The 20,511-nt window shown below is 35.9% G+C and overlaps 1 protein-coding gene across 1 annotated transcript in view; it reads left to right on the top strand.

Moving 5' to 3' along the window:
• LOC142357381 (dynein axonemal heavy chain 5-like) overlaps positions 1-20,511 on the top strand; it is a 54,482-nt gene that overhangs the window by 260 nt on the left and 33,711 nt on the right. Inside the window, exons 2-7 of the mRNA XM_075409031.1 lie at positions 447-603; positions 3,266-3,430; positions 3,938-4,164; positions 5,832-5,982; positions 6,742-7,518; positions 8,038-8,519. Coding sequence (XP_075265146.1) covers positions 447-603; positions 3,266-3,430; positions 3,938-4,164; positions 5,832-5,982; positions 6,742-7,518; positions 8,038-8,519 — 1,959 coding nt within the window. The remainder of the gene's footprint in view (positions 1-446; positions 604-3,265; positions 3,431-3,937; positions 4,165-5,831; positions 5,983-6,741; positions 7,519-8,037; positions 8,520-20,511) is intronic.

Genomic DNA, 20,511 nt, shown 5'->3' with positions numbered 1-20,511 from the left:
TTTCACTCGTATCACGGATAAACGTAGCCCATTTCCAAGATTTGAGCTTTCAATTGGCCTAAAACCATATTACTCGAACTTAATCAAAAATATCGTAAGAACCGATTCAAAGACATAACTGATTTTGTGAACAGTGGTAAGGGTAGTTCAAAAATTGCTAATTTTCTATAATACAGAGGGTTATAAGGGGCTAAAATACAACAAGGGGGATAGAATCGGTACAATTTTCTCCCTGCCAGATATTTAACGACCATTTCTTTTTTCCTGTAAAAATGTACTGCTGTGGTTAACTATAGTTTTTTTAGTTTCCCTAATTGGCATGTTTAGGAAATTCTTTAAAAGGATGAAATTAACAAATTTAACGTATTTTTTCACACTTTTATCCAACTTTCTCAACTCAATGCTGAATCATATCACGCAGTGATTGACCTCAATATTTTGTTCAGAGCGTACAACGTTACTAATTTGATGGAGGATCTGAAGACACAGTACCGGAAGACAGGAGGGGCTCAAGGCCAAGGTCTGTCGTTCATGTTCACAGACCAGGAGATCAAAGACGAGGCATTCTTGGAGTACTTCAACAATATTCTCTCCTCGGGGGAGGTGAGTTGAATCCAAAGATTGACAATCTGCGATTTCAGATTTCAGAAATGCTAACCGAGTGTAGACAACACATTATTGTTCCAGTCCGCATTTTGGGGTGGAACTTTATAATGATGCGATGTAAACATGTTGACTCGCGTTATTGAAGGCATAAGGTCAATAAACAATTATTTTTACTCTTTCTTTGTACAGTTAATTCTGCGCTTATTCAAAATCATAATCTTATTCAAAATCATATCATATCGTTTCAGACTAATCAAACCAAAACCTGTTTGAAAAAAGTTTAAAAATGTTACACAAATCTGAATTGAGCAATGATAAAATTACACAAAATTTGAGAATTAAAAAAATTTTTTTACAAAAATGAAATATATTAGGTAGTCTCAAGCAGAGACGTAGAAGGGGTTTCAACAATAAAAAGCAAGAGAATTAGTTTCGAACTAGTATCTATAATTTTTTATCATTATGATCTTAAAATTCATTCTAAGTTCAACCTTAGGTTAATAATTGATGGGTCATTTCGGACCTCATCTTATAGATTATAAAAGATATAAATCGGTTTCTTGCGATTATTTACTTTCAAAAACATTTGATTATAAGGATTTCTTTGAGGCAAAAGTTTGTTCACCACATAAGATGACAACCAAAAATGAGAAATATAGTCGAAAATTAACGTAAAATGTTGTAGTAGATTAATTCTAAAGCTCTGATTGGCCAATTTGAAACGTTATTTCACATGCGGGCAAATAAACAGCACAGTTCGTATCAAATAGCGTAAGGAAGGTCTATCCATGGTTGTACCCACCTCGCCCTCCCCCAGCCGGGGGGTGGCCACGGAGAGGACTAGTAGATAGCCACCCGATCGAACACCAAAGATAATGGTCAAACGAACTACAAATTTATCGACGACCAATGTGTATATTTTGACCAATAATGATGAAACTGTCGTCTAAATTTCTCGCTTTTTTCTTGTCGATCAAACTCCCTGTCAGCCAATTTCCTAGCACCACTATACTGGTATCCCGAGTTGCACTACGAAAGAAACAAACTCTCTGCATTACGGAGATTAAAAACATTTTTTCCAGCATATTAAGTCGGCTTAAACTTTTCATTCAATTTGCGCAATTTCAAACAAGCTGTCTGTTTTAATGAGCATCAGCTTGCATTGAACTCATAAAACAATTAACTAATTGGTAGTTACTGTAAAAATCAAAAGAGAAACTGATTGATTTGCTTACATTTTGCAAAACTGTTCGATTTTTGATATAAAGATATATATCATAAGAAGACATACAATTGAAAACCAAATTCCGCATAATCGAACAAAATCAGTTAGAATGATTTGTAATAAATTATACTGTATCCGGCTGGTTATCTCGACAAGCCTAAAATCAACAAAAAATTTCAAGAGCATTGATATGATTGTTTTTAAAACACAAAGGAGTCAATATGAAATCTCTATTTAATGAACTTTTAAAACATCACGGTCGGTGCCTGTACATTTTTCAAAATCCGAGCTAAATTTTTGGAAATTGTCTCTATTTCATTCCGCTTTCGAGACTTCATCCGTGACGTATCAGTTTGATCTTTCAATCAAATGAGACCATTGTCCTTTTCTCAGCGTCAATATGACAAACACGTATTTTCAAGCATCTGCTGTTCATTATGTTGAGTTTGCCGTTAACATTTTTAATGCTAGTTGGATATGACTCAAACAATAATTGTATAATAATTATTAATTATTAATCAAACAACGAGTAAATTATGAAACAAAAATAAGCTCAATAAATCTGAAGTTTGAAATTATTTGTTTTGAAATTGCCACATTTCGCATATTTGTCGCCCTATGTGGCGAATTTTCAATTTGTAAGCATACAGTTTGGAAGTAGCCTAAATTAGCAGAATGAACGTTGTTTTTCACATTTTCTTAGTTTACGTTTCACCGAAACTGCCGAAGAGGCGGAAGTTTTTCTGCCTCTTCCCCCTGTTCAGTGAAGCTATCTTCCCGTAACTTTTCTAAGCCAAACAGCCCGCACCTCACGCCCCACGGCAGTTGTGTGAAGTTAATTGGACCGACAACAATTGCTTACGTTTTATCTGATCGGTCAATAACATTAACTATTTGAGAAAACCTTTGATGTGTTTCTACGAAATGAAGCGTTTTAAGCAACAGGTTTCTAAAAGTTTCTGAGAGTAAAATGATTTATTTGAAGGTTTTTTAAAGGCTTTGTGTTTTCTGCATGTAGAAAAGAAAAAAATAGAACAATCACTATTGAGCTTAATGTTCTCGTTGGTTATCATTCACAAAAAACTTGTTACTCCAGTTTTCCAGAACTTCTGTTTAAAAAGTTACACTATTGTAATTAATTTTTTGCCCTAGCGAAGTTCAATTTAAACTATTCAGCCTATTCTTTTGCATAATTCACTACACTTTTGTTTCCGACTAAGGTATGCTTTCATCCTTCAATCAAAACACATGTGCAATGTTTTCTCAAAGGAAATATTTTCCCGTAGCGCTAAAGAACGTTTATCTTGCACGATACTTCCACAAAACTATCTTGCGAAATATCCCGTCTGTGTTGTCTCAAATTTGGTTTAAGGAAAGTTTGATAAATAAACTTTGGAAAAAAATATTATGGTGGTATTTGAGTCCTATTGACAGGTGGCGAATTTGTTTGCACGTGATGAGATAGACGAAATCTGCAATGATCTCATCCCAGTTATGAAGAAGGAACTTCCTAAGAAGGCCCCCACTCCCGAGAACCTCTATGAATACTTCATCTCCAGGGCCAGGAAGAACCTTCACGTCGTCTTGTGCTTCTCACCCGTAAATTTTTATTTCTTACCTTTATTTAGAGATTTATTTATTGTAGGTTTCGATTTGAGAAATTCCTTTTTCATGGACTTGCATGAACAAATATCTCATTAAAGTAACAATTTTGAAAATGTGAATTTCAAAATGGCTCTTTAGAAAAACATACCTTTATTCAGTGAATATCATGGTGGCGATGGCAGTCCGAATTCCGCAACTGGGTTTTCAAATCTTAACCAACATTTATACTATGCGTGGAGGGATAGGATCTATTCTGTCCCCCCCCCCGTGTTTTTTATGACCCCCAGGTACAAATTATATGTTGTTATATATCACGTTACTATGTAAAAAATATCACGTGCACCTGGGGGTCATAAAAAAATATAAGCTGGGGGGGACAGAATAGATCCGAGGGATATAGTATATACTTTATTTATAGGTGTAATAATCAATTGCATTGATAAGATCATTAATGGAATTGTTAATTATTGACATTGTGTGCATCTAATCACTGGTTTCCAGGTTGGCGAAAAATTCCGCAGCCGATCTCTCAAATTCCCAGGACTGATATCTGGATGTACAATCGACTGGTTCCAGAGGTGGCCCAGAGATGCCCTAGTCGCAGTGTCCAGGCACTTCATCCAGGACTATGATATCAAGTGTGAACTGAATGTGAAGAACGAGTTGATAGAATTCATGGGATCTCTGCATGATGCAGTGGCCATTCTGTGCACTGAGTACTTCCACAGGTGGGTTCAGTTGTTCTGGAACATTCTAGAAGAAGTCTCAGAGTAACAAGAAGACGAAATATCAGAAACTAATAGACGTGTTTGCTTGTATGGGGACGGGTTTAGTTGGGCTAAATCATATGAAAAATTCTTGAAGTCTTTTCAGAAAATTGAACAACTGATGGTTTGTCAGTGATAATATGTTTGCTTCGATCTTATGACGTGTAATATCTTTGACGATAAAAGTGGTAGCTTCAAAAAATATCTTACACAATGCGCAAGTTAAACTTTGAGTCGATGTAAGCGGCCCTGGTTTACACTGTTATCATACGTATTGTTATCATGATGACTGGAATCATGCACATTGTCACCATTAAACTGTTACCATGAGAAGAACTATATCAAGTCGCTGTAAAGAAATTAAGCCATCTTTTTCCATCTTTCGTAAGATATAAAGTAAAGAATCCCAGATTCCTTGATGCTGAACAAGAGCATGGGAAAAATCATTGCTAAGCAATTGAAGTCCTAGAATTGATTACAGCGAATTACCGACCAGAGTGGATTTTACAGGAATTTATACCAAATTGTATTTGGTAGTGCATAGCAGCTGGTTGCAACCTTCAGATAGCTTCACTGACAACTATTTTAACAGAACGAAATAAGAGTTTTACAGGATCCCCAATTTTGGTACACTACCCTTTTGGGCGGCCAAACTGATTGGATTGACCATAGAAGGATTTTATTTATCCCAGGGGACCTCTAAGCTACTTGCATACCAGAATTGGCAGCGGTGACATCGCATGGGGAAGCTCCTAATACTTATGAGGGGAAAACTGATAGCTTTTGGAATAAATTCCGAAAGCGCTGGTTTTTTTTTAAGAATATCACCTACTGTAGTAAATTTGTTGGCCTTGAGCCAAAGCCTGATTATGCCGGAAACCACCCGTACCCCCAAACCACCCTTTGTAAACAAAACCCCGGAAAGGAATTTTGCTGGGCTATTAGATGAGGGATATTTCGAGCTGTTTTGTTGGTTTTAAGTACTAACGGCAATTTCTATACTTAGATACCTGTTTTGTGATTAACTTAGTCAGTTAGTGTATATTCCAAGCTTTCGGATGCTCGTGTTAGACTTTGTAAAGTTATTGTTATTTTGTTGAAATTTATAGAGCATGCTACCTGATGCTTATTAGATTGTTGTGTTTAGTTAAAGGATTTCAATTAAAATTTACCATCGATACTTGTTAATAGCCATGAAGACAGTGCGCGAATTCTATTGATAAGAGAAAACGAACCACCAAATTATATCTTTTCAAATATGAGATCTGAGCGCTATTGTTTTCCTGTGAAGGAATGCCAACTCAAAATTCAGTATTTTACAAAAACCTATAAAGTACAAAAAACGCCTAATGTTTTTGGTGAGGTAAAATGTACGCCCGTTTTTCTAATGGTGAATTTGTTTTTAAGGTAAAAAAGGTCTCCTTAAATAATTTGCTAAAGGTTGAGCTATTTATTAAAAATGAACACAAAATTATTTTAAGACTATTTTCGTCTAAATACATATCTGTGGATAGGTGTTTATTTTTTTAGTAGATCTTTGGAACTTGATAATAAACTGTATGTGGGATTGGTTGGAGCTTAGCATGCGTATTGTCATTTTTTTAGCTTAGTACGGATTCACATTTTAGATTCCGACGTACAACCCACGTGACTCCTAAATCGTACCTCTCTTTCTTGGGAGGCTATAAGGATGTGTACAACAAGAAACTGAAGGAGATAGACTCGAATGCTAAGAAGATGACCACTGGTCTGGACAAACTAGTCGAGGCCGAGAAACAAGTAGGTTGAATGATGCATAAAATTTGTACCATGATGATGCTGCTAAGATCGCGCGCTTTTATTGTCTTACGTATAGATTACGCGATTGTATCTTTTCCGTCTGTGCCCCCCCCAGCTTAATGGGTGCATACTATTTGCAACCCCAGACGCACGTGCAATATTTTTACAAAATGATTTACTGTTTAATGACACGTGCTCTGTAACTGGGGGTGGGGGTGCATAACGTACTGGGGGGGGGGGGGCACAAAAGGAAAAGATCCACGCGACTGTTGAAATAGCTGAGAAATTTGCAGTAACTATGAACCGCTTAGCGGTTTGAGATGTAAGCTAAATTTTTGAAATGACTTTAGCTGAGTCACGTAACTTTGCTCGAAAAGCAAACTTATTAATTTTCAGAATCTGGCATTTTATAATGTGGCAGTGCATAGATCTGCCATTTTAAAACTTGCATGTGAATGATTCGAATATTGCTTTTGAAGTCAATTTTTGTTATTATAGTTGTATTAAAGTCACTGTGGACGAGATATGTAAGATGAAAAATCTAAGCACGGAATCAGATTTCTGTAGGCGCATTTTTTCGAAATGAAATCTGCGCCTACAAAAATGTCGTCCCTAGAAAATTTTTTGTCCTATCCCACAATTTTCGTCCTGATAAACTGATCACTAAACTGATCGCTACCCTGTTCTGGGTAGCAGAACTATCAAAAGTTATAATTAACTATTATAAGTGAAGTTCAAATTTGAATTGATTTTATACAGGTGGATGCTTTAAGTCGTGAACTAGTCCTGAAGGAAAAAGATCTCGAAGTTGCGAATAAAGAAGCGGATGTTGTCCTTGAAAAGGTCAAGGCAAAGGCCACTTCAGCTGAACAAATCAAAGCTGCCGTCAAGGTCGATGCTGACAAAGCTCGTGAAATGACAGCAATCATTGAAGAAAAAACCGCGATTGCCCAGAACAAACTTGAGGCAGCGAAACCCGCATTGCAAGCTGCCGAGGACGCATTAAAAACAATTAAAGCCAGCGATATTGCAACCGTTAAGAAACTTGGAACCCCACCGTTCCTGATCAAGTTGATCATGGATTGTGTGTGTATATTGTTTGAGAGAAAGTTAGAACCCGTTTCGATAGACACGACACAACCCGACCCGATGTTGAAACCCTCATGGCAAGAAAGTTTGAAACTTATGGGTGACCCGAACTTACTAAAAAAACTTCAGGAATTCGATAAGGATAAAGTTAATGAAGAAATGATAGAATTGTTACAGCCCTATTTCGAGTATAAAGATTTCAACCATGACCGAGCGGTGGCAGTATGTGGCAACGTTGCCGGACTTCTGGACTGGACTAAAGCTATGGCTTCGTTTTATATTGTGAATAAAGAGGTTATTCCACTGAAGGATAACTTGACAGTTATGCAGAAGAAACTGGGAGAAGCGACGACTAAGTTAGCAGAGGCAGAGTTGGTTTTGGCCGAGAAACAGGCTGAGTTGGACGAGGCACAAGCTGATTATGATGAAGCAATGCGAAAGAAACAGGTTTGTTTATCTCGATTGCGAACCAGCCTGTCCTTTAATGCCCGCAATTACAATTTCTGTGTTATTATATAGCACGTTACTATGTAAAAAATAACATAACTTACAAAAAATAACATAAAAACATAACTTAAAAGCTTAGAGGGGGCGCGTTTAAAGCTATATGCCCTCTAAGCTGGTGGGGGGGGGGGGGGAGGATAACAACAGCTCCATATTACTTACGCCATTGTATAGTTGATCAGACTACCGTTCTTTGCTACTCTTTTCTCGCCATCATCGCAATAGTTGCGAGAAGAGAGTGGAGGAAAATGATAGTCTACCCTAAAGCAATTGTTCGACCCTTTTTGAGGTTTTGTAGTGCTTACCGGGCGCTAACAAGTTGTTTCATCGATACGTTGTGCATCCATTGTAATCGCAACAAGAATTGATTAAAGTATAATCCGGCGCTAACGAGGTATTTCATTGATTCAAGTTATTTAACTGCTCTTTTTGGCATCGAGAGATGATTAAAACTATTTTCAGGTCTTGCTAGATGACGCCGAAAGATGTCGAAAGAAAATGGACGCCGCAAGCAGCCTCATTGATGGCCTGGGAGGCGAGCGCAAGCGCTGGACCCAGCAGAACAAAGAGTTCAAGGAGCAAATTAAACGTCTAGTGGGGGATGTTCTCCTCGGATCCGCATTCCTCTCCTACTCTGGACCCTTCAACCAGGAGTTCCGAAACAACTTGCTTAAAAGCTGGCAGAAGGAAATGCGTACCAGGAAGATTCCATATTCTCTAGATCTGAACTTGATTGACATGTTGACGGACCCCCCGACCATCGGGGAATGGAATCTGCACGGACTTCCGAATGACGAATTGTCGATCCAAAATGGAATCATAGTTACGAGTGCGTTGAGATACCCCTTGTTGATAGACCCCCAAACACAGGGCAAAAATTGGGTTAAAAAGAAGGAGCAACAAAATGGACTGCAGATTACGTCACTGAATCATAAGTACTTCAGGTTAGTGATAGGTTACGTAATTGCAACTTTTTGAAGAATGAGTGAACTCTTTTTTAATAGCCGCACAGCGATAGCTTATTGGCCTTCTCTTGGTTTTTTACAATTCAAAGAATTTGAAATGTATTGGGGCGCTGTCTTTTTTTAAGATCTGTTCACATATTTTCATGATTTTTGAAGTCAAACTGGAGTAGTGATTTTGGTCACGCCGAAACAGGAAGTGAAGCGAAAAAGCGAGTGGTTTTGCGGCGTGAAATTTTTTCGCTCTAAATTTAAAGTAGAGTGAGAAAACGGTGTTTGAACAAAAATTCGCTTTCTCGCTAGTGGTTTTTTGTTCACATCCGGCAATTTCACTTTGATTTTTACTGTTTTTTTTTATTTTTTGGTCGGATTTTTTTCTAAATGGTTTTCTCAATCCATTCTTAGTCCGTTCTAGGTCTAGTTTTTCTGTTTAGTCAATGAAAATTCTTTGAATTGTACGTCAAGACTTGCCCTGCTATGTTTTTTTTTATTTCGTCAAGATTTTTGTTACGACCATATGACGTCACAGCCACTTTTTGGTCATTCGTTCATGCAATTTCAACAGAAATGCATGCGTGACGTCATTTTTCGCTCTTAGTGGAGCGAGTTTTTTTGTTCATTCGCGTGATTAAATTTTTGGTCACACTTGACTTACCTCACTCTCAAAATTGACTTCCTCACTTTGAAATTGACTTTTATTTACTTTAATTCAAAGAGATAAGGTCAAATGGGTGTGTGTTACCCTAAATGAAGGTTATTTGAGATCAGCTAATAGAGGCAGCAATAACTTATACAGATTTTTAATCAAAATGTAACAGATCAGCCTTCAATGAAAAGACGAATTTTTTTGGTCTGTCTTTTTTACTGTTTTTTTAGACTGCAGATCTACGAATCTATTGCGGCTATTTTCTGGCAATCTGCCAGCTATGTTTTGTCGCTATGATGTCTCACATCGGCTTGATGTGTCACAATTGAGATTTTTTTTTGTTTGCAACAAGTAATTTAAAATTATAACCATATGGTTAAATATACTAAATAAAAAATACTTCAAATCATTCAAACAATATAAAATAATAAACATCAATCAATATCTTAAAGAATCACACTATAAAATTTTCTTCCGATTGTTTTCTTCCTAAAACTAATAATAACTTTATAAAAATAACTTTAGATTACAACGTTGACAAATTTTTTATTTGATGTGAAGAGGTAAATTGTTACTGTTTTCCAACATATCGAGTTCTTAAGGGTATTAAACAAGGTCGTACGTAGGAATTAGTAGTCTAATGTTCTTTATTTAGAAGGGTGTGTATTTTTTGCACGCCTGAATGAAGCTGCCCTGAGAAGAAAACTGTTCACTGATAATGAAGATTACCTCAGCTGTCCTATGGTTTGAACTGTCATTATTGAACAGTTGTGGTAACAGCTGCTGTTTTATTGGATTGTTGACGTTCAAATTCGAGTTAATGGCCAGTTTTGCTCATAATACTCCCGGGTCGAGGTTTGGTGGTGAATTTTCGTAAAAAATGCGGTGAAATGCGGTGAGAAAAAATATTTTTTACCGCGTATTTCTTAGATCTATTTGCGGTGAATGCGGTGAATCGCGGTGAATTATTTATTTTCACCGCGTTCTCAGTATTCTTACAAAACGAATCGTCTCCACACTGGTTCGAACCTATGACCTCCGGCATGCCTTCAACTGCTTAGTTCTCTGCGCCAACTGTCACTTAAATCTTTGAAATTTCTTGCGAATTTATATCAGATTGAGTAAATTTTGGAAATCATATGCGATGAATTTTTGTAAGAAATGCGGTGAATTTCGCGGTGAATTTTTGTAAGAAATGCGGTGAAATGTGGTGAATTATTTTTTTTCACCGCATTCACCGCTTTCAACGCATTTCTTACATTATTTTGCCAAAAAATGATGATGCGGTGAATTTTTGTAAGAAATGCGGTGAAATATTTATTTTCACCGCATTCACCGCAATCACCTGTAGTATTACGCGAGCCGTTACAAATGAACGGATAATTAATCCCGCATTAGAGCGAACGTATTTAGGCGCTAATTAACCATTCTTTCGCCGCGCGCTAAACAAACTAACGCTTATTAAGACTACCAGTACACAAGTATTTAAACAACTCAGTTCGACTTATTTAAATAACACAACTTTAGGCCTGGATCTCCTCGCTTATATCCAGGACAGAAAATGTACGTTGTTGAACGTAGGCGGCCTGTAAAACCAAAGTTTCTTTTGATTTAAATTACTTCTGCTTTTGACAGTTGCAATGCAGATCTTTCCCCCCAAGTTCAATAAAGATGAAGCAGATTGCTTCAGGGGAAAAGACAATAGAGTCTCATAAAAAACCCCCAAGAAAACCAAAATTGTTGCGGTTTTAGAAGAGGGGAAAAGCAGAAAACAGGCGCCTACGAAATCAATAATTGATGCTCTCAGCTTTTTAGATTTTTATTATTTTTTGGAGTTTCAATAATTTTTCCGTGATAAAAAAGAGTTAATTCTCTTGCCTTCTCGGCCAATAGGAAAATTAAGAAGCACCTCACTATGAACGTGAGTTTGTGATTCGCTCCCTATCGGCCCAAACGGAGCTGAGAGGAATTAATTGTTTCTCTCAGCGAAGTGGGACGGAATAAAATTAGAGAGACAAATAACAGAGCCAACGACGAGCCGCAGACAACTGCTTCATTTTTCTTGAAAAATAAATTCCTAAATTTAAACAGAGAAATTTTATTAAGGATTTCCAACTTAGCAAATTTTCCAACAGAACATACTTGTGAGAAATCGACTGGAAGAAGTTTCAACGACGCACTCACTTAACAACAACACAATCAAGTAACAGCTCAACCCGGTTTAATACTACTCAGTGTAAGCTTGTTCATTTAAACTATCTATTTAATTTATTGAACTTTTCAGCCCCCCAACTATTTTAAATTGAGACTTATAGCACAGACAGGTCTTAGGCATATATCTTTGCCTTCGATTTGTTATATCTTTTGTCAAGTTTGACTGGCATACATATAGAGATCCCGTATTGTGTGATCTGTAGCAGCCCAGCCAAATTTGATAACTGGTGCGCCCAGAGGAAAGAATCACGCCTGTATTTTTGTTTTTCTATCCGATCGGATTAAAATAGTAAAATAAACACTAGCACAGAAGTGAAAGCACACTAATAGCCAAACAAATAGAGTAATTTATATCAAATTTACGACCGAAATACAGTAAATTTACATTAAAATAGTAACAGGCAACTGATTCTTTGCTCTTGTAAAATTGTTCTGACCCGGGTGGGGGTAATCTATGTCCAATTTTTAGTTTATTTATATAACAATTGAAGTACTTTTACATTTAATAGTCAAAATTTAACCAAAAATCATCCCCCCAAAACCTATTTAGCCTAATTTTCAACCAATTTTCATCAAATTTATGGTTAAATTTTAGTATTTACACCTTAAATAATCGAAATTCAACCAGATTTTATCCCCCCAAAACATATTTAATTTGATTTTAACCCAATTTTCACCAAATTTATGGTTGAATTTTAGTATTTTCACTCTAAATAATTGAAAGTTATACAAAATTCATCCCCCCATAACCTGTTTAGTCTATTTCTAACCCGATTTTGACCAAATTTATGGTTAAATTTTAGTATTTTCACTCTAAATAATCGGAATTTATACTGAATTTATCCCCACAAAACTTGTTTAGACTATTTCTGACCCAATTTGGACCAAGTTTATGATTAAATTGTAGCATATACACTCCAAATAACCAAAAATTATCCAAATTTCACCGCCCCAACACCTAATTAAACTAAACTTTAGCTGATTTTCACCAAATTCATAGCAGAATTTTAGCATTTTCACACTAAATAGCCGATTTTTAACCAGAAATCATCCCCCCAAATCATATTTAGAGTAACATATGTCTAATTTTTACTGAATTTTTGACCAAAATATAGCATTTTCAAACAATTTAACGTAAATTTAACCAGAATTCATCCCCCCAATACGTGTTTAGTGTTATTTATATCAAATTTTCTACACATTTAAGCACACGTTGTTGCATTTTCACATTAACTAACCCAATTTTGGTTAAATTTAAGCCTTCCTTAGTTGAATATTCACTCTGTTTTATCAATTCCTTGACCCGGCTGGGGTAATATTAATCAAATTTTAACCAAATAAACATCATTTTGACCTAAATTCTCAAATATTAACCAGATGTTAACAAAATTAACGTCACTTTTATCATAATTTAACGGATACTAATCACATTTAAGCCTTAAAAACATCATTCTTATCCAATTTTAACCAATATTACTCAAGAAAATAGCCATATTAACGTCATTTTTACACAAAATTAGTAAATATTAACCAAGTTTTGACCACATAAATCTCAATAAGGCTCAAATTTAACAAAGAATACCGGGTTTTAAACTAAATTTTATCCCCCCAACATAGAGTTTTAGCCTGAAAATAACATAAATTGATGAGAATTCCCCCATTTTAACCGGTTTCACAAGTACAATTTCACCAATAGAGGTTTTAAACAGTGCATGGACCAAACTGGAATAGTTATTGTAGAACATCTTAATCTAACAGCAACAGAAAACACTAGAAGGGGTAAAATAACACGGTTTATTACTGACGGAATTACCTTCTTAGCTATTTTCTACGTGTTTGAACATAATTCTCCCGCTGAGTTTTGTATAACTTATGCATCTGAGAACCCTAATTTTCAGAATTTACTAACTTTGTTAAAAACTAAAAACAGTGTGATCGAGATTCCCGCAGAAAATTTAACCAATAATTAATTAAAAGAGCGTAAACTAGCCTTTTTAACCCAATTTGTACACAAATTTATCATAGAAAAGTTGTTGTCTCATGTTAATATACGGTCATTAACAGACTTAAGCACTTTAGAAACAATATTTAAACACAATAATAGCTACAAAAATACTACTACTGATGTACTAAACATCCCGTACTAAACGTTTTTATACTGTCTTCTGTGTAATTTCATACAAAAATACATTAATAAAACAACAAAAACAATTGTTCTATGTTATTTATATGTCATATATTAAAGTAAACGTTCAAGATCTAAATATAAGTATTAAAGTACATAACAAAATAGGCAAAGTTTCATATTATTTAACTGACCAGAACAGAAACTTTTTTTGCATTTACCATCACTCTTCTAGCGAAACAGAAACTGAAATCTACATAACTTACAAGTGGACCAACCCAAACTTTAATGAACTTTTGTGTGCTCTAAGAAATCAGAACAGTGTGATAGAATTAGCATAAACGTTATCATCTTGTGTGTGGATGAGCCACCAAAATAAAATTTCCCCGTTTGGTTTACAAATCTTAAAAATCATTAAACCCAAATACATCAACGTTTCTCCTGACGATCCGAGTTTACCAGATAGAGTTAAATTACTTATAAAAACAGAATTTGTCACACAAATTATATTTTCAAAAATAAACAGATTTCACCAATACTCTGTTGAATTTAAACACTCTGAAAGCACTTATCCTCCTTGGTTATTAAATTTTACTGTTGAGCAAACCGATATTTACTCTTGGATTGAAATTTTTAGCACTGATAACGGCAAAAACTTTGAATTTAAAATACAATCATTAAACGGTCCTAAACAAATAAAATTCATATTACAAAACAAACAGTTCAACTTTCTACTTTAGTATTAGCGTTTTATGATAACAAAAATATTTTCTACACTAATTACCCAAACTAATAACACTTTCGTATAAAATATTCTTTTCGCACACTAAAATAAAACATGGCAGCGAACGTTGTTGCGTACCCCGACATAGCGTTAGAGAAATTTACAGGTTTAGATCCATCGGAAGATGCCCAGGAATTCTTTAGTTTAATACAAAGAAAAATCCAATTCTCACTAGGAACAAGAGATCCTGCGGATGCTGGCTTGCAAGCAGCATACGACACTAGACAAAAAGCGTTGTTTGGTTCGGTTTTGCGTGGGCCCGCAGCCCAATGGTTTGAAACCTTAGCACCAGGTTTAGCATGGAACGAAGTTAGAAATCAGTTCATTGACCGTTTTACTGATGCAAAAGACAAGTATAGGAAAAGAATTGAAGTCGAGAGTATTAAAAGGCAACCAGATGAATTGATAAAAAGCTATACACACCGAATAACAAAAGCAGTTGAAAAAGGATGGCCAGATCCAGATTTTAACAACGACCAGCGTAACGCTAAGTGTATGGAGTACTTTGTAAGAGGATTAACGCCACCTGCACTCAAGCAAAAGGCACATCAGCGGTTAATAGAAAACCCAGCTACAACTTGGCAACAATTACAGGATCATGTAGCAACTAAAGACTTAAGTTTTTCTGTTAGCAGTGAATTCACGGGTACTGCCTCAAGTAGTATTGACAATAAAATAGCAATAGAAGGGTTAAAAAACCAACTTACAGAAAATGCAAATCTAATGAAAGATCATAAAATAAACGCCACATACAACAACGACAATCCCAGATTCAAACAAAACCAGACTAGATTCTGCAAGTTTTGCAAACGTTCAGGTCACACAATAGCTTTCTGCTTTAAGTACAAGGACTTTAAAAACGAAAACCGAAACCCACCTCAACAACGAGAAAAGTTCACAGATAATTATAAACGTAGTAGGAGCCATTCACCAGGTCAACAAAATTACAAATCAAACAATTATGACAATCGAAATTCTAGGGACAGACAGAGAAATAGTTATAACCAAAATCAATCCAATTATCAAAACAACTCTAGATCAGACTACCGACATCGATCACCGTACCCATCAAACTCTTCAAACAATTACCGATCATCTTCTTACGATAACCGATCACAGGAACGAGACAATAACCATCGGAACAACTCTTACAGAGATAACAATAGGCAAAATAGTAGGGATAGACAAAGCAACGGTCCTCCAAGATCAGATAATCGATATCGTGATAGGAGTAGAGACCTTGACCGGGATAGGACACCTACTAGACAAAACAATAATACTCATTCAAGAGATAACAGTGAAGGGCGAAGCCCTCGAGTTCACTTTACCAGTGAAACTTCCAGAGACTATTACAATAATGAGAATCATAACGACGAGTATTTAAACTAGACAGGTCTCCGTTCATAAACACTACTGATAACAAAGCAAGTTACTCACATATCTATATTAATTTATACCAATCCGTCGGAGACAAAAATAAAAATAACGGCTTAGAAACACAGTTTTTATTGGACACAGGAGCATCAAGCTCTATAATTAATTACCACACTTATCTTGAACTATGTAAATTACAACACATTGAGATGAAAGCTTCAAAAAATCATACTTTAGCGGTTAATGGTGAGAAACTAAAACTTCTAGGTCAAATTACTTTCAAAACTTCTTTCGACATTGAAGGAAAGTATCAAGTGGAATTTACCACATGGGTTTCAGCAAAAGATGGTTGCAAGCCGAATTTGTTGGGAATGGATTTCCTTGAATCTACAGTAAAATCTATTGACCTAACCACTCCAAAAATTGATTTAAAAACTTACCCTGGAGTAGCCGTCACATTATCTAGATACCAAACGAAAAGCTATCCATACATTAGCTCTTACAAAATTGTAACTCTTGACCAGCAACTACCATTAGCACCAAAATCAACTCGAGTAATATCAATTAGACCTCCGAATGAATTCTTCAGAAAGGGAACCTCCTTCGTAATTGGAAGTGAACTGCAAGCTCAAGGAATTTATACTTACAACGTTCAGTGTTTTAGAAAAGAAAAGGAATTACCAATAATGCTAAACAATCCTCGAAACAACAAGGTTGTCATCCAAAAGGGTCCTATTGGGCACACTTTAGAAGACATTGAAATTAGACAAGACCCAGAATTTTCTGTAGTTGACAACGTTGCATTCATAAACCACCTAATGAAGAGTGACACTAATTGGGATCAAATATTCCATGTTAGTGAAAAACAAGGTCCAAAAATTTCAAAAATTCAAAATTTCTTTGCAAGCAAAACTCCTGAAAAACAAAAGAAAACAGAAAAGCGAAAAAGGCAACAAGATTTTATCAACAACTACGAATTAGAAACAGACTTTAGCGACGACCTCAAGGATCTTAAGCCACAATTAGAAACAACTGATGAGAACATCAGACCCGTTGAACTTCCCAAAGAAAATCTTAACAGATTTGACAAAACCGATCAAGCGTTTCTCAAAAAATTTGATTTCAGTCAAGCTGATATCAATGCCGAAAACTTAGACAAGTTACTGAGGACTTTAACTAAAAATAAAGACGTTTACTCTCAACACAAATACGATGTTGGAAAGATAAAGCAAAAATTTCATGTCAAACTTTTACCAAATTCAACTTTAACCAAACAGAGACCTTCCAAAGTACCATTACGTTATCAAGAAAAACTAGAAAACCTTTTGGAACAACTGTGTAAAACAGGTATAATCCGGGAAATGGGTAATGATAAAGAAATGGGATCAGAATTTATTAATCCAATCATAATCCTACCCAAGGGGAACACAGTAAAACTGGTTATACATGCTCGATATTTGAATTCAATAACAGATCTTAGTCGATATTCATGGCCACTAGAGCCAATCGGAAGTCTATTAACTAGATTAAAAGGTAATTTCTTCACAACCAGTGATCTTTGTTCAGCCTATAACCAAGTCCCTCTAACTGAGGAAACCAAACAGCTGGTAAGTTTTGTAATTGGTCCAAAGCAATACACATTTGAACGCGGATTTTACGGCCTATGCGGTCTACCTAATTTCTTCAGTCGTATAATGACTATCCATTTTGCACCATTAATTAGAAAAAAACAAGCTATAACCTACATTGATGACACCATCATGCAAGCGCAAGATGAAACCGAAATGTTTGAAATAATTGACAAGTACCATGAACTTTTAAGGAAATCAGGATTGAAAGCTCAACCTGAAAAGACTAAATTTTTCCTTAGGAAAGTACAGTTCTTGGGACATGTAGTAGGTAAAGATGGGATACAACCAGTCAAGAAGCGAGTAGCAGATTTAAAAGCACTTAAGTCGCCTGAAAACAAACGTGATGTCATGAGAGTTCTAGGTTGCTTAGGATTCTACAGCATGTACATCAAAAATTGCATGTTGACTGCAAACCATTTTATGACCTAACTCGCACAGAAACTAAATTTGTCTGGACAACAGAACACGAAAAACTGTTTAACGACATTGAAAACAGGATTAGCGAAGATACTATCTTAGCAATACCTGATACTAAATACCCTTTCCACGTGCATGTAGACGCTTCTTCTATAGGAGTAGGCTCAATTCTCGTTCAAGAATTTCCAGAAGGGAAACGAATAGTGTCTTTTAACTCTAGAATTTACACTAAAGAGGAACAAAAAATGAGCACCACAGCACGCGAACTTTGCGGTGTAATATCTGCACTACAAACTTATGAGCAATACCTAATTGGTTCTCCCCATCCAGTATATGTGTACACCGACCATAAGCCTTTAATGTATCTGTGGGGTAGAAGAGGAAAACTCTCTCACAGGTTTTTTAGATACCAGTTAGTAATATCTCAATTTCAGAACTTGAAAATTATTTGGACTGAAGGAAAAAACTTAGCTTTTCCCGACATCCTAAGTCGCAATGTAAAACTTAAAGATCTGGACAAGTATCAACTTAAACACAAAAAGATACCAAAAGACATTAGTTTTTTGACGACGAGCATAGTAACGATGAAAAATACTTCATTTTGCGTGATAATGAAAAGGGACCAGCAGATGACTTCTTTCCAATCCTAAAACAAAGCATAACGGGTATCGACAAATTCAATTTCAAAAATGACAAAATGGTAAAGCAAAAGTACGACAATAATCAAAACAGACTTTGCTCAATAAACAATATTTCGGAAGATTTCTCGTATGGTTCATCAATTAACCACTATAGGCGTCACCGCAAACATGAAATAACCCCTGTATCAGAACAGGAGGAAGACGAAACGTCTGATCATTATACAGAAATTGATTCCTACCCTGATGAAGGGATAACCGAACAAAATTTTGACCCAATTTCGGAATTTGAATTGTTCAATGAGAACCAGTCACCGGAATTAGATTTTGACAAACTCTACATTGATCAAACTAATACCACAGACTCGGAGTACAGATTCCCTCTAGAATACGATAAAGTTTTTCTCGTGAAAAATAGCACTTGTATAGACAAAACCGAATTAGCAAAAAAATTTCCCGAAAATACAAAAATACAAGATGCAAGAGAACTCATCGATAAACTGACAATCTTCTCTAAAGAAGTTGATTTAAATACATCGGTAATTTGTCTAGAACAATTAAAAGACCCAGTGATACAATAAATTCGCCAATTAAGGACGAACAATAACAAAGATGAAAAGAAAATTGAATTCCTACAATCTAAAGCCATAATGTCATACATTAATAACTTTGAAAAACTGAGTTTTGTAGGCAACGTCTTATGTATTCAACAACAAACAGACTAACCAGATATTGAATACTTAAAAATTTGTGTACCACTGTCATTGTTCTTTAAAGTTTTTCAGCTAGCTCATTGTGAACTGTCAGGTCATGTAGGTTTAGATAAAACACTTGCTAATGTAAAACGATTTTTTTATTGGCCCAGAATGTATAAATGGATTGAAAACCTAATTGCTGATTGCCTTGAATGCCAAAAAATTAAACAAAAACGGAGAGACATCCACGAAGTACCTTTCGAAAAGTGGACTGATACAGTCCCATTCCCCTTTCATACGGTCCATATTGATCACAAAGGACCTTTAAATCCTCCATCGAACGGTAAACACCATTGTTTAGTTCTTGTCGATTCATTTTCGCGTTTCATTCAAGTATACCCTGTACGTTCCACAGACGCAGTAGACACCATAAAAGCTTTAGAAAAGTTCATCTTGTCTTTTGGAATACCACAAAAACTTGTTTATGATAAGGGTTCGGCATTCATGAACCAAGATTTTGCGAGTTACATTCATGAATTAGGTATAACACCCGCACCTCGAACTGCTTCTGCGCCTTGGACTAATGGTAAAGTCGAGATCCAAAACAAACATCTAGGAGCACGTTTCCGAATTTTTCTAGAACAAGCTCGAGGTAAATGGGACGAACTGGCACCAAAATTTGCTTTTTCTCATAACACGGTTCCAAATGCTAGTACTGGAATCTCACCTTATGAAATTGTGCTCGGACAAAAACCACAGATACCTCTGTCACTTAAGTTAGGACTCCTACGAAATTCACAACTCACATGCTCTTCCGAGTTTTGCAAAGACCTGCCTCTTCACAGGCATACCTTGCAAACTTCAAAAAACACCGAAATTGACAAACTTCTAATACCGACTATTAACAATTCGTTGCTTATGCGAGAAAACCAATTCAAACAAATATACAATAACGCTTATAAAAAGAGCGTAGAAAGCAATAACCGCGCACATAAACATAGAAACAAACACAAATTAGGCAAGCCACTTGAGGTTGGACAAAAAGTTCTAATGGAAAACCGTCAAATTGAGTTAGGAAAGTCAAAAAAACTACATGAACTAAGATCAGGACCTTATACTGTAGAAAAAAAACTAACCAATGTTAACTATGAATTAACTTTAGATAGCAACCCGGCCACCAGGAAGGTCGCTCATACAAATCACCTAGTCGAGTACTACCCAGCTACTGAAACTATACCAGAGTTAACCCTAGAATATGGTATAGATAAAAATAATTGTGACACATTTTATAATAATCTAATGACAAGTCAGATGAATAAACTCAATAGTCCCTTGACTAAATTCTCCTTCCAAAGCCCCACTAACACCGAATATTTCCCCGTGGATAATTTCATCCGAAGAGACTCCCCTGTGCAGAACTTCGACCCTGACCGAACTCCTACCAATTTCG

Source organism: Convolutriloba macropyga, unplaced genomic scaffold (genome assembly GCF_964194025.1).
Source record: "Convolutriloba macropyga unplaced genomic scaffold, txConMacr16.3 SCAFFOLD_642, whole genome shotgun sequence".
NCBI lineage: Eukaryota > Metazoa > Xenacoelomorpha > Acoela > Convolutidae > Convolutriloba > Convolutriloba macropyga.
Note: the sequence above shows the minus strand (reverse complement) of the source record. Positions and strands in the feature narration are given on the sequence as shown.